Raw genomic sequence first — 15,745 nt, 5'->3', positions numbered from 1 at the left:
CTCCTCTCTCTCTCTCTCTCTCTCTCTCTCTCTCTCACACACACACACACACACACACACACACAATTATACTGTATGCGAAATGAGAGTGTTTACACCACAATTCAATGCCTGCATATTCTAAAATGCCAAAAGAAAACACAATTCCTTTAATGTGCTTCTATTGCACAGTACATATATAAACAAAAAAAGTCCAAATGAAAAAGTTGACCTCACTTATTGTTTGTCCCTTTCCTGTATTATGTTCACAGACATTGTAACTAACAAGGATCTAGGTGTCAGCAACAAGCATTCCCCACTCCGCCCAGTCTTTGGCAGTGACCAGAAATGAAGTTAGAGTGGTGCAGGAAACTGTAAGGCCACCTTCTTTTGGAAAGGGCTACAAGATGACAGATTACCATTTCTAGCATCAACACAACAGGAACACTGGAATCATTGCCACCCAAGAAATTCAGGGTTTTTTCTCTCTAGCCATTATGGTTGCTACCCCCCAAAAAGACATAATTGTGCTTAAATTATTTAGAGGGAAAAAGGGGGCATGAATTGGTTGGAACATCATTCAAACCCTTTCCTATAACTCCACTATTAGACTGTACTGCAATTACAATAAAATACAACACCATAATAAACTGGTATAAGACCCGCCCCCCCAAAAGAAAAGAAAAGTCAAAACATATTGTATAGATTAGGACTTTTATTCTGGTGCTTCAGTTAGGGTTAATTGTTGTTTCCTCTACATGATCTCAGGCAATATCACAACTAGACACAATAAAATCAAAACTGAAAGAATCTGATGGAATAATCATCTCTTACACAAGATCACCGATCACTATTTCTAGAGGCAGGAAGGGGCTCATCCTTATAGGTCAGAATGGCTCATAGCTCGGTTTACCTTTCTCAACAGAATTTAGCGAGTCTTTAGTTGCTAAAGCTTTTTTTTTTTTTTTACTTCAGCACCTTCCTGTGGTGTCACAGTATGGTCTGAACAGACTATGGCATGGTTCAGACAACATGCTAAACCACACTGCTTAACCACAAAATAGTTAATGGAAGCAGCGTGGTTTAGCATGTTGTCTGAACCACGCCTATGTAAGTTCCACTCTAGGGAGCAATTTCTAACATGTGTGGAAGTAAGGCAAGAGAACTGTGCTTGATGGTGTTTTAGTCTCATCTAAAATGATCCTTAGGAGACCAAAGGACCAAGGAAGCCATATATACAGACTCTTGCCCCCACCCCACCCCACCATACATAAGCTATTCCAATTCACCTGTCTTTAGGCTCTCCACCATCCCACTACTAGACATTAGGAACTCCACCATCCCACTACGATTGCAAGGGACATAGGAACAGGATATCCAGTGGTGTAAGGGTCAATGTTGAAGAGGAGGAGCTCCTCATGACAGTCCCCATACTACATCCATGCTCCCAAAGAGAATCCATAACCACATCCAAGGAGAGAGAGAGAGAGAGAGAGAGATCTTCTCTGTTATTTATACTCACAAGAGCTAATATCTGGCTAAAAGCGCTCATCTTAAGTGAGACATCCAAAACAAACAAACCGCAAACAAAATCTCAAAATTACATTTAAGAGGCATGACTGCAATCCTATCCCTAGATGCCTGGAAGTAAGCGGCAGTGAAATCGCTGGCTCTTCCTTCCGACTGCAAAGGTGCAGACTGTACAAGTACATGGAGCTTTGGCAAAAAAAATCTTTAACCAGCTATAATGGAATCTTTAGCTTTTAATTAGAAATGCAGAAAATTTTTCAAGGAAGTGCTCCCATTTAAACTGCCAGCATTAAGTAGGAATTCCATCAAAGGAAAGGAAATGGGTAAGACGTGTAAAAGTAAGTAAGATGTGTAAGGCTCATTATCATTTCGTTCACTTGCCAAAGCAAGGAGGGCCCTGTCAATTAATTCTTCTAGCACTCCAGCTAGCACTCCATTGTTCCTGCTCTGAAGAAAAAAAAGGCCCAGAACTGCACTCCCCCAAGTTCCGCCTCTGCCACTGAGAAGATCATACTAGTAGCTTGGATTAGCATAGCAGTATAATTCCACATCACAGCATTTATTTTTCTGTGTGCTGGAGAGTCATTGCTCTTTCAGAAAGTCAGAACATGCCTATTTCTCCAATTTCTCACACATCAACATTGTATAGATAGATAGATAGATAGATAGATAGATAGATAGTTTCTAAGTGTCTGACCTGTCTGTGTGTGTGTGTGTGTGTGTGTGTGTGTGTTCTGCAGAGCATCAAAGCTTCACAAGGTCGGGAAGGAAAAAGTGCTCACCCTTTGGAGCTTTCTGACACTCCACCGAAATGTGCTAATTCAGCACTAACAGTAACATCCAGCCTTTATTCATTACATGGAAAACCCAAAACTGCTGCCTTTCCAGGTTTTGATGGCATAGTCTTTTAATCAGTACATGCCTAAGATTGGCTCCCTCTACATCACTGCAGAGGGAAGTCTTGGGCACGTACTGATCACAAGCCTTCTTGGACTTGAAGGGCAGCAGGACCAGGATTTTCTATGAAATGAATAAAGCCATGGTCTTAATGAAGCAGCACATTTCCCCATTGATAAGAGGAAGCAGCAGCTATGTAACGTAACATTTCCATAACAAACATGTGGGGAAATCTCTCTTGATGATGAACTTTCCCTGAACTTCCTTCCTCTATCCCCATCCCCTTCTTTAGCTTGCTGAACGTATTCCGCTGCCTAAAGCGGAGCCAAAATGGTGTCTTTCTGCCACCTGCCCATCCCAATTCAACACTTCAAAGAGTCTTGCTCCACCTGTCAAGTACAAATTGCTGCCTTCATCTACTACACCTTCATATTACCGCCTGAAGTAGGTTGCGTCACTCAAGCTGCGTGACAGTTCTGACTCTGGCAAAATACTTCCCTATCTGGCGATTCATTCTTTTTGGATTCCTGGCTTATAACTAGACAGGTCTTCAAGTCATGAAGGCCAACACAACAGGGACAATGTGGTATAGTAAAGAGAACCCTTAGTCTGGACACAGCAGACCCATGTTTCAGTCCCCACTCAAACATGTCATTCATGGATGAGCCTGGTCAAATCAATACCCAAGGCCAAGCGATAGAGCAGCCTTCCTGATGTTTTGTAGTACAACTCCCATCATCCCCAGCCATGGCCGGGCTGGACGGTGATGATAGAAGTTGCAGCACCAAGTTGGGGAAAGCTGTGCTATGGGCTGTGAAGAACTGGAGAGATTAATGTTCCAGCTACAAGGTTCTGCGGAAGCCACCAGATTTTGCACTTCTCAGCTGTCTTTCACACTAAACAGTGTCAATCATGGGTGTGGTTTCAAAACACCCTCATGAAGAGAAATGGAAGCAACTCAGAATTAGGCACACTTCAGCAGTATTGTCCAACGATGAGCACAATTCTGGGAAGGCACTGCTTAAACAAAACAATGTGGTTACTGGCACTTAAATGTTGCTTCCTGTGGCTAACCAGATGGTAAGGTGGTGGGAAGAGAACACAGGGTGGGTGGAACTAAAGAAGAAACTTTCCTATCCAAGCTTCTGCTGCTTGTATATGGCTCAGGAGAATAGGACCAATAAAATGGAGGAAGGGGGTGGAACGATGCATCCCTTCAGCCATTTCCACCTTCTAGCATTCCTCTTAAAATCTATTAGGAAAATCGGGCAAGAGCCTTTTTGGAGTCACATTACTCCCTGGTCAGGTATGTATGGGGGTGCATGTGTAAGACTGGGAGGAGAAAAAACAACTTTGTTGATAAAAGTACCACCCAGCAGAAACACTTGGTGTTTTAAATTTGTAATTTTGCATTGCTGCTGTTTTTATCTGGTTGAGCTTTTATATTGGATTTTATATTATGGTTGTATACTGTTGTTTTATACTTTGAATGTTTTTAATTTTTGTGAACCGCCCAGAAAGCTCCGGCTATTGGGCTGTATAGAAATGTAATAAATAAATAAATAAATAAATAATCCCAAGGTTTAGAGGTCAGGGGTTTGTCTTTACATATGTGCTCATGAACCTCAATGGGATGATAAAGCAGGTATCGTTGATCACCGGCCTCAGCCATTTCAGTGAGAAAATCTATTTTAAAAAACCCAGAAGAAGCCCATTTTCTCATTTGCATAGCCAGTTAAGAGAGAACACAAAATCTCATTTTCTAAATTGGAACCCTAAATGGAAAATGGAAATGGTAAATATCATGTTAACTTCTAAAAGGAAACATCTAAAGAAGCAATCACAAAAGGTAGGTAAGTAACACAGGGCATCTGAAAGCAGGTGCCTAGTATTACTACCTAATAGCACACATGATGACATTATGCACTGCACACCTGGCATTTACACAATAAATACCAATTCCTTCTCAACTTTAGTTGAGAGCTATGATTTCCTCCAAGGAGCCCTGGAGAATGGCTGGATTAAATTCGTAACATTAACATGCTGCACTTCTTGTCTTCCTGACTAAAAAGACTTCTGATCCACAGCTATAGCCTAGAAAGACCAGACAGCAGTAGTGGCCAGGATGCCTTCCGACAACCCAACAGCATTTTGAAAACTGTTTGAAATTGTCAGCTGGTGATGTTTACAGCAATCCACTGGGCCACTGCTCCAACTTCTGCACTGGGACACTATGTATCTGTACAGCGCCATGTACATTGATGGTGCTATATAAATAAATAATAATAATAATAATATTCTTTTGCTGCTACAATTTAAGGTTTGGTTATAATCTACGAAACGTAAGTGATTTAGGCCTGAAATATCTTAGAGGATTACTGCAACAACACAGGCTCTGAACACCAGACCTCATGTCTGCCACCACTTATTATGGGGCGACACAGGCTCTGAACACCAGACCCGGCCGAGGCTACTCCCTGCTCAAATCAAGCACCACCACTTGATACGCCTGAGGCAAGGGATAAAAACCCACCTTCCTCCAAACTATGTGGAGAAAGGGGTTTAAAATGGAGAATGGATTTTAATATATATAATAATGCGCTGTGAGTTATATCTGCTTAGGTGAATGATTGTCAGAGTGGGTGTTATATGTGTAAACTTAAGATGATAAATGCCAAACAGACATGTGGGCTTTTTGTGGTAGTTTAAAAACAAAACAATCAAAATTTATTTTTAAAAGTTCATAAGCTTTGTTTCAAATAACAACATTTAAAAACCTTTTTGAAACCTTTCATACAATCCGGTCACTCATTCACATTCGCGCTTTCCTTTTTTTCACACAATCACTCTTGAACTTTCTTTATTATCAGTATTGATTAATATACTTCCACTACGTGCACACCACACTCTAAAGACACCACTCACTACACTGACTCTCAAATTCTCCAGACCTGAACACAGAGAGCACTACAGACTCTAAGAGTACCTAACAAGTCTCCCTGAAACGGTTTCCTGAAAAGAACAAGAACTCCCAATCCCCTCAGTCATTCCCTTATATATCACTCCTCCCCCTCCCAAGACATTCTAACTCCGCCCTCTCAGGCCAACATTCTAAAAACCACAGACTTACCCACTGCAGACATACATTTGGAATTGACTTGTGGGGTGTAACGCCACAATTACCTCTTCAGCCTTGTTCAGGATACACTCATAATGATACTACCCCTGCATCAGATTTCAGTGTCAAATGGTAAAAATAAAATAAAATAAATACTATGTGCCCTCCCATAGAGGAATTCCCTCTCATTATAGCCTCAAAATCCAAACCTGAGCACCATGCAGAAGCAGTGAAAGACCTGTTTATTTGGGCTGGCCTTTGTGGTTCAAGGGTTACACTGCCAAAACTGAGAAAAATGTGGCATATTACACTTTTATTCCGGTCTGCTCTATGGGGGTGGGGTGGGGGGTTGCTTTTGCCTTTGGGATAGGGTAGCCTATGAAATGAAATAAATATATATATTTTTCATTGAAACCAAACCCAATTTCCACCCCCGACTAAACACAGCAACAAAAAATGTCTAAAGTGGGTTGGACCCATAAGATGCAAGAGATTGTTATGGAGTGAAAAGCATGAATACATGCTTCCTTGCTCCTGCTATAAACAGAAGTCTCTAGAACCGGACTGCTTTTTGCAGGCTTATTGGGAAGCAGAAGGAAAGAGCCAAATAATCTCAGATGATGCATGAAAGGTGCTCCTCTTGAGCAAGGCCTGCCAATTTAGACAACCCTACCCTCTGCTGCACCAACAGTAATCCACTATTAATTCACATGGCATTTTTATTGCCTAAAAAAGAAGAAGACATATTTTATTTCTCCCATTCCAGGTCAACGACAGCAAGTTCCCAAAAGAAGCCTGGAGTCTGATCTCTCACTATTTATCCTCCATCCTCACATACTTGGAAAGTATGATACACCATTTCAAGGAAATAATATGCTTTGGGAAACTAGCTCTCCAGGTCTATTTATTTTCTCCCTGCAAGTGCCCAGATTTTTTTAAAAAAAACTTTAGTGAATAGAAATATATACGTCTCTGCCTTACACAGAATCAAGCTATTTGTCCATCATTATCTGTATTGCCTACTCTACACTGACTGGCAGTCTTTTCCAGCCCTACCTGGAGATGCTTGGGTCTGAACCTGGGACCTATTGTATGCAAAGAATGTGCCTTATCACTGAGCTACAGATAAAAATATTGGGAAACCAGGGAATGTGGGGAGGGGACCTGCATTACGCTGTTTACTGTCTTAGAGCACCAGAAGTTGATGGCTCTTCGTATTTTCTGCCAAGCTGAACACCAATTGTCAAGTATGCTGCACAAATCATGCCTTTCCAGCAATTTTTCAATATATCCTATTAGATGCCAGCTTGACAGAATCATATTTCTGAGCACCAATGCATCGACATGACAGGCAAACATTTTTATAAAACTAACAGCCTGATCCCATTGCGTCCTGCAGCAGGACAAAAGGGTGTAGGATGCAGGCGTACTGGCTGCCGACTCCACAAACTCCCATTATGGAACTCGCCTTCCCAAGACCTAGAGATGGAAAGTAACATAGCTTTAAAGAAAAGGAACTAGATACAATGACCATATTCAGATGACATGCTAAGCCACTGTGGTTAAGCATTTTGAGCTAAACATTATGGCTTAGCGTGGTGTGTGAACTATGGCTTAGTGTGGCGTGTGAACCATTCTTAACCATGGTGACTACCAGGGTGGATAAAAATCAGATTTTTTTTTAAATCAATTTAAAAAAAATTAAATTGATTTTTTTTAATAAAATGCTTTTTAAGGGAAAATCTATCTAAAGATAGTTTTCTATTTAAGATACATTATAGTCCAAAGGTTATTCATCATGAAATAAGGATTAGTTTTTAATTATGTAGCATGAGGCTATTTAAATTTTTTGGTAAATGAATTCTATTAATCCATTCACAATGTCATGCTCTTCCAGAGGTTTCTGTAAGATTATTTTTCTCCTTCCAATAAAGTACAGCGGAGAAGTTGTCCAAATATGAATGATTAACCTATTAATCTGGAGATAGTTAGTTCACCTCACAATAATGTCATAGTTATCTATCTATGATGTGTTTCTAATAGTATAACCAAATCAGTATTTATATATATATATATATATATATATATATATATATATATATATATATATATAATCTGAAAAGTTGCTATTCTAAAAATGAAACCTTTATCTGGTTGTAAATATTAAGATTATACCAGCAAGAATGAGTCTTTGGTAACTCTGAGTTGTGTAAAATATAGCGAGGAAGAGTGCACTTTTTTGTGGGGGGAGGGAAGTCACATGATTAAATCAAGTCTTTCTGAGTAGTGATTTAAATCAAATCCACCCTGGTGCCTACATAACCACAGTTTAAACACGCTCACTAACCATTTGCTGCAAAAGGATGAGCGGCCTAACCATGGCTTAGCGTGTTGTCTGAACAGGCCCGTTCATGGTTAAGTTTATCAATGATGGTAACTAAGTTAGCCCACTGAAATCTGTATGTTCAAGAGGCAGTATAGCTCCAAGCGCTACATGGTGGGGGGAAACAACAAGGGATGGCTATAACTTTCTTGCCCTGCCTAAGAGCTTCCAGAGCCATCTGGCTGGCTGCCATCAGAAACAGGATGCTGGATGAACCTCAGTCAAATGCAGCAAGGTTTGCTTGATTTCATACTGGTGCTAAGGGCAGAGACGCTGCTGGCACAAGTATTTAGGATCACCGTGTAAAATTGCCTCATGCATACATATGCCGTCCAAGTGAGTATTAACACAATGGGGAGATAATCGTGGGCGAAGCGGGAAAACTGCAGAGAAGTGAATGATAAACACTTGCGAGCGTCACGCAGGCAGAGAGCTCCACCCTTTTAGTTAAAAGCAAGCAACTTGAAGTCAACGCACGTAAACAACCCCCCTTACCTCCTGGGATAAGAAGGGAATGACTTGGGCACATATGGCATTCAGCCTCTTGACAATTTCTGCCTGCGGATGAGAAAGGGAAAGTTAGTCAGCAACAGGTTGCAAACATTGTAGTCACATATAACGAGCACAGGCATTTAGAACTGGAATTTCGACAGATGGGGCCCCTTGGCCCTTTCAACAGGCTTCAGACACTGCAGTGGCACACGGTTCAATTTGTACCACGGCAGTCAGAGTGACTCCCATTCTTGGAAACAGGAACTTCTGGGGGATTCAAATGTCCACTCTCTCTACTGGCAATAAATCCCCCTTAATATGGGGAATAGCAGTACGGGGGTTGTTCCAATTGTCATAGCTCCAAGACCAGTAAATGGGTCCTAAAAATATGGAATTAAAGATCACTGTAGATTCTATAGGTATTACCACCATTGATGACTTTGACTGCCCCAGAGCTAATGGCTGGGCCTTGCTGCCAACCCAATTACAGGGATGAATAGGGATGTCCTGTGAGGTTCTGTTAGCTCCAGCACTCTTAAAATCATTTTATTTTATTTTTAAAAAAACCAACACCTTGCCATATGGATTGTATGGGATTATTTCATGAGTGTTCTTATGTTATTGAGAAGCTCAGCCATGATGACTTGTACCTGTGTAGTTTGTATAGTTGTGGAGGGCACAGGGTTAGGCAACTTCCAGTGCTCTAGGATCCCCCGCCCCAGAACCCATTGGAAGCTGCCCCTGCCATACCACCAAATCTGCTGCCAAAATATCTATATTCCTGACCTCTAAGTCACCACCCCTAAACAAGCAATGGTGGTACCTTTCAATTGAGTAATCTAAAGCCTTGGGGAGAAATATGGTTCAATCCTGAAGCATCCACACCTCAAGGTAAATCCACAAGTAAAGCATGACCTGGGCACCCCTCATAATATTCCTTAGTTCAAGGAATGCCCACCTAATTGTCTCTTGAAAGCATAGCTTACATAATATTCAAGTAACCAGGCTAAACTCAGTTATGTGCTCAGAAACCTCTGGAAGGCTTCCTATTCATTCTCCAGAGCTACAATCTTTTACCCTTTACCAAACCTCATTGTGAGAACACCCAGAATTGTTGTCTTGCTGTATTTCAGCTGAACTTATGAATGGGGTCTACCCATCCTGTGTGCTATTTGACTGTGGAACAAGACATAGGCAGATCTGCCTGGGGTTAGCTTGGCTTGCTGCTCATTCCTTGTGATCCACAATTAGCACTCCTCCCTTTCCACCTCTGATGCCTAACCCACACATCCAGGGTTTTTCTCTTTTACTTCAACTACCTTGCTGCCTTGTATATCCAGATAAGAGTCTATGCTGCCTTGTAGCTTCACCTCATCAATTGTTGCTTCCATTTAATCACACAGTGGGCTCATCTACCTGCCTGGAACAGCCAAAGACTCTCCTTTGGGCATGGTATCACAAAAATGGGACTGCTGACCTTCTGGGGGCCTCTTGGAGTCTCAGGGAGCCAGGCCTCACAGATGAAGATGGATCACTGTTATGAATTGATGCCTTTAGGCACAATGGTTCATTCCTCCTGCAGCCAAGCTAGGTGTCAAATGCATTGTGCTAGGTTTTTCCCTGGGACCTCGGACCAAGTGCCCCCAATACTTAACCAACCTCCCTTCTTTGTCTCTGTTCCTTAAGTTGCCTTCTGTCTCTTTTATGTTTGTTAATTTCTTTGTGTTTGTTATTTTCTTCGTATTCCATCACCATTTCCAGGTATAGTCTTCTGCTCCAGTATTAGCAGATAATGTACTTTTTCTTTTAGAAAATATTTATGGCAAAACAAAACTTCTATACTTGAATTGCCAGCATTCTGGAGTTAACTTCCCAACTTTTGTCGAAGTAGAATGCACAATAGACCGTTTGTGCACCACGTACCTCTGCAAAAGATCCCAACATTTCTGCATGCATCAAGTACACATGTGAGTTCCTGTGCACGAGAACATTTGGCAACAGTTACGTATGGAGGATCGTGCCTCACACGCAAGTGTAGACTTAGGTGACCTTTGGATTTCTTGGAACTTTAAGATTCTTCAATTGTACGAGTCCTTCCAAAAGGAAATAAAATGTAAGGAATGACAGTGACAGACTGAGTTCAGCAATTAAGGAATGAATAATGGTCAACAATAACCATTCACTGCTCTGAGAGACCCTTCCAACAGCAAGCACTCAAGCTTCAATGTCGGACAAAGAATTTAATTTCCATCACTAAAATGGACTTTCTTGAACGGCGTTAGGAGCCTTTCATGACACAATAAGAATTTTTTAAAAAATGACTAAGATTTGCAAGCACTCTTTCCCCCTTCTTAAATAAGATGTTTTCCCTAACAAAAAGAAAAAGCAACATACTATCATTCAACTGGATATCATATACAATCAAGTATGTATTTTTCTCTATTTAAAAATAATAGAATAATTAGAGACAATGAGATCTCCCAAATGGAGGTTTTCCTATTGTTGTAAACTTATCATTTAAAAAGTAAGTGTTGGATGATTAAAGCTTTCTATTTGAGTGATCAATTAGAATTAAGACATTCTGTTTAATCACCAATAAATGTGATGACAAACCAGATATAATTTTCATATTTAAATCACCCATGTTTTCATGGGCACACACCAATGAAATAATATCCCTCCTTCTCCAGATACAATGGTGCACACATGAACTAAGTTCCTCAAAGTGGTATTTATTCGAAGGTATGCTTACAAGTTCCTATGTCCTGAGGTTACAAGTGCTGAGTAACTTTAATGGGATCAAAGTATAAAAGCATTCAAAGCAGAAGGGGACAGGGATCTTGTGAATAATGAGAAACCATTTCTGTGCTTCTGATCCACTCAGAAATATCTGGCAGCGCAAACAAAGCCACAGTGGAAGTAGTAAAAACTCAAGAACAAAATGATCTGGGAGTGACCTAAAGTCAATAGCAAGGGGATGGAGGAGAGGCCTAATGTTAGCATAAGATAACTCAGATATGAAACAGCCACCACAAAGAAGTAAATCACTGATGTAGCCAGGGCTGGCTCAGCTACGCAGCAGGTGATGTGGCCAGCTTCAGGTGGCATCATGAGGAAGTGCGGGAAGGATCAATACAGAAATCAGTATCTGAACAGCATAACAATACTTTTTACAGTGTTGCCCTTAGCAATGACAGTTGGGTGGGCGCTATTTGGCCTCTGCTTCAGGCAGCAAAATGTCTTGGGGCTGGCACCGGATGCAGCCTTTTAAATTTTTTGTTAATTCTTATTTATCTGTAATTTGTTATGTTTCTTAGACACCGTTCTCAAAAAACAGTCAAGGCAACTTTCAGCAAAATCAAAAGCCAAAATCGTTATCCACTATAATACAGCCTTCCCATAAAACAACTAAAACAGCATCAGAGACAACCATAAACAATTCAAGCGATACATCAAGCCAGGGATAGACACCCTTCACAGACTGATGGGCACATGCAACAGCTTTTGTTTGGATGTTGCAGCTTATTCGTCCTCATTCAGTCTATTGTCACAGCCAGGCACTGATCTAGCACATCCACAGCTTCACCCGGTTTCATGTAGGTGTTAAATAGAATGGGGATCCCAAATTAGAGAATCCATAGGACTAAGCAATATCCCCGAAGCACGAACTTCTGGAGCCAACCATCCAAGGAAGAGCAACCCCACACACACATCTCGTCCCAGTTTAGATACTTATCACGAAAGGATGCCATGGTTGATGGTATCAAAAGCCACTGAGAACTCAAGGAGAATTAACAGGTTCACACTCACCCTACCTCTCTGACATAGGTCATTATATAGGATGATCAACGCTGTTTCCATATGAAAACCTGGCCTGAACCCTGACTGAAATGGATCCAGATAATCAGTCTTATCTAAAAGCATCCGGAGCTGCCAAACAACCATCCACTAAAGCATCTTGCACAGGAAAGGATCATTCACCAGCAGTCTTAACTGCTGCCTCTTTCAAGCAGCCTGGGAGCACTCCCTCTCACAAACAGATATTAATAACCTCCTTGACTGGGCCAATTGTTCCCTCCCTGCAGGTTTTAATAAGCCATGAGGGGCAAGGATCCAATATGGAAGTGGTTGCACAAACAGTTCAAAGAACGCTGACAATGTCCTTGAGCTGTACCTACGAAAACCCATCCAACAAAATTGGGCAAGACTGCACTCTGGATGCCTCACCTGATTCATGTGCTATAAAAATGGCATCTAGGACCAGGTGAATGCAGGAGATTTTATCCTGGAACCACCTCGCAAACATGGCCCAGCATGCACCTCAAGGTTCCACAACTTCCTTAGGGCCAGCATATAGTAAGGCCCAAACAACCCTAAAAATCTCAGCTAGATGATATAGAGACAATGCAACGGCGGTGGGAAACTAACGTTTCTTCACAACCAAGGTGGAGAAGTAAAGCTTCTTCACTGCCTTCACTGCCCTGAATAGGCTTAGACACAGGCACCTGTTGGTCCTTTTCCCAGAATCGATAGCTGGCATCCCCCTAAATCCAAGAAAACCTTCAGTAGCTCAGGTAGAAGATAGACAAGTTGCAGAGTGAGTTGTGCACCAGAAGAATCTCCTATATGTACCAGAGGCCCAACACCAAGACACAAACAGTGAGACAAATAGGGAGCCTGGAGAGCAAATGTCTATATCTTCCTTTATCACAAGAATAAGCTGTCTGTAAAGAGTTCAGCATTGTCATATACAAAAGCTTGCCTGTTGATGAACTACAGCCTCAAGCAATGGGTGCCCATTGGCCTACCACACTCCAGCCCACCCTGCTCAAATAAATCAATACAACTCCCAAATTATCTCTCTCTGAAATGAACCCTGTATCAGGGCCATTTCAGACAACCAATGTGATATTTGATTGACATTCCTGCTTACGCTGGCTCATCAGCCACAGCCATCCTTTCACACTGGATTAAAACTTTGTATCATCACAAACACACACAAGTTATGTTTGCAGTGGTGCGCAAAGAACTAAAACTTGCATATGGCAATGGCTGTATACAATCAGCTGTCTGTGGGCAGGGAGCCAAAATGCTCAGGAATGTCAAGCACCTAACATCAGCCTGAGGGTCATGTGAACTGGTGGCCCTTAGTAATCAGCAAACAGCAGAGATTTGAGCAAGATACGGCTGTACTCACTCAAAATGTGTACACGGAAGATTTTTGTGTAAGACAATCTTGACCATTAAAGAATGGCAAATACTGTGTGTCTGTATTGAAGAGTTTAATGTTATAAAGTTTTAACTTGGCATAAAAATATGCTGCTAGTCCTTAACATTGTGAAGTTATAAAATGGTTTTGGTCTAAATAATATGCTTCCTTTCATTTACTAAAAAAACTGTGGTTTTTATTCCCAACTTCTTCTTTTTTATACTTCTCAGATGACAATAACTAAGACACATGCATTTCGGTAGCACAGAAGTGCAGCAGTTTGCATTTTTCTATCTAACATTTGGCATATTCACAACTTTGATTGTTAAAACTAAGGCTTCAATACTATACTCACTTTCCTGGGAATAAACCCCACTGAACTCAAATGGGGCTTATAGCTGAGCAGACATGTATAAGACTCCACAATAAGGCATTTGAAACTGCAATCCTATGGGTGCTACATGGGAGTAAGCTTTACTAAACACAGTGGGTCATACGTCTGAGTAAACATATATTGGAATCTTTTATGCAAGCCACCCTGGGACAGTTTGTACCCTAAAGGGCAGACTAAAAAATATTTAAATTGCTCTGTAAATTTCATAAAGATGATACATAGTACAATTCTATATGTTAGGTTACACACGATGCATTTTATGTTATTATACAGTAAAATAAATTTATTTTTGATACAAATGTTAGTATCATATATTGAAATATTCCCCCCAAATGTCTGGTTGTTGTTTTTTCTCAGATGGCTTCAAAATGTTTGGAAGGTTTACATCTCCAACTAATACTGCTTATTCAAGATTGAAACAGTAAACACCACTGCATAAGTCCAACTGAATAAAGAAACCCTTTAAAAAAAGAAATACTGGAAAGGAACTGTGGTCTCCGGACAACTCTCCCATCTTGCTCCTACATAATTCTCACATCCTCTAGTCCACTTTTCTTAAAGCATCCAGTTTTTTTTTATTGAGCATAAAGTCTCACTTGAAGACATTTAGATTGGCAGATCTATGAACAAAGTTTTAAAGCTAGTTAATACAGAATTAAAGAGAGTTGCTCGACCTGAAAACAAGTGCTTTCTGTTCACGAGATCTGATCCAGTAATACACAAGGGTGCATGATGTACTATGCTAGGGTGACCAACTGTCAGGATTTCCCCGGATTTGTCCTGGTTTTTGTTCTTTCCATGGTGTCAGGGGGGATTTTTTATAATTTTCAATAATGTCCTGGAATGACACACCTTCCCCTTTAAGGCTGCCATTAGCATGGCAGGAGGGAATGACATGCTTTCTTGAGGCACATCATTCCCCCACCCCGAGCTCCAATTGAGGTCTTAAAGGGGAAAGTGGGTCATTCATGGACATTATAGAAAAGGCCCCAATTGGGGTGGATGGTGGTGGTGCAGAATGAAATCCTTTCTCCTCCTCCACTCCAATTGGGTTCTTTAAGGTGGCGGGGGAATAACGTACTTTCTGCAGGACTCAGAAAGCTGCTTCCCCACACACACACTAGGTGTCCTCTTTTTTGGTTTCCCAAATATGGTCACCCTAACTATGCAGTCACCTAGTCTGGCATCTGCCCCTGTGAGTTTTATTCTAATAGAAGGAGAAAGATAGACCACCTCTAGAGGGACATTTTAAAACTGCATTCTACTTTGATCAGTTTGCCATTACACTCAATGATAAAATGCTCTTTCATGCAAAGTCATTACCCGAATGAAAGATACACTCATAGTTGTGCAATTTAGATTTCCTTCTTTCATCAGCAATCCTTTCGACCTTCTCGCTATGCAATCTTTTAAAAGGAAAAGCCTTCAAAACCCATCTAACCCAAAATAGAATACGGAGCTACCAATCAGAGACTAACATTCCAGGCACGATACTCATTAACAAAACACTACAGTTGCACAGATATGTCGCTGAGAGCCAGGAAAGGCTAAAGCTATGATTTTCATATTAAAGCAGTCAACTAGCAGACTAGTAGTCATCTCTCCCAAGCATAATGCATAGGAACATAGGAAGCTCTCTTATTTCAGGGTCAGGCTATTTGGCTGCCTGGTCCAGTGTTTTCTACTCTGAATAGTAGCAACTTTCCACGAGCTCAGGCAGAGAATCTTTCATATTATCTGATA

The 15,745-nt window shown here is 41.0% G+C and overlaps 1 protein-coding gene across 4 annotated transcripts in view; it reads right to left on the bottom strand.

Annotated features, from left to right (window-relative positions):
* Positions 1 to 15,745, bottom strand: part of LOC134400794 (transducin-like enhancer protein 4) — a 151,465-nt gene that overhangs the window by 91,961 nt on the left and 43,759 nt on the right. For all 4 annotated transcript variants that reach the window (XM_063129371.1, XM_063129372.1, XM_063129373.1 and 1 more), the window contains exon 5: positions 8,403 to 8,465. In XM_063129371.1, coding sequence (XP_062985441.1) covers positions 8,403 to 8,465 — 63 coding nt within the window. The remainder of the gene's footprint in view (positions 1 to 8,402; positions 8,466 to 15,745) is intronic.

Source organism: Elgaria multicarinata, chromosome 6 (genome assembly GCF_023053635.1).
Source record: "Elgaria multicarinata webbii isolate HBS135686 ecotype San Diego chromosome 6, rElgMul1.1.pri, whole genome shotgun sequence".
Taxonomy (NCBI): Eukaryota; Metazoa; Chordata; class Lepidosauria; order Squamata; family Anguidae; genus Elgaria; species Elgaria multicarinata.
The sequence above is the reverse complement of the archived record's forward strand: the minus strand, read 5'-3'. Positions and strand labels throughout refer to the sequence as shown.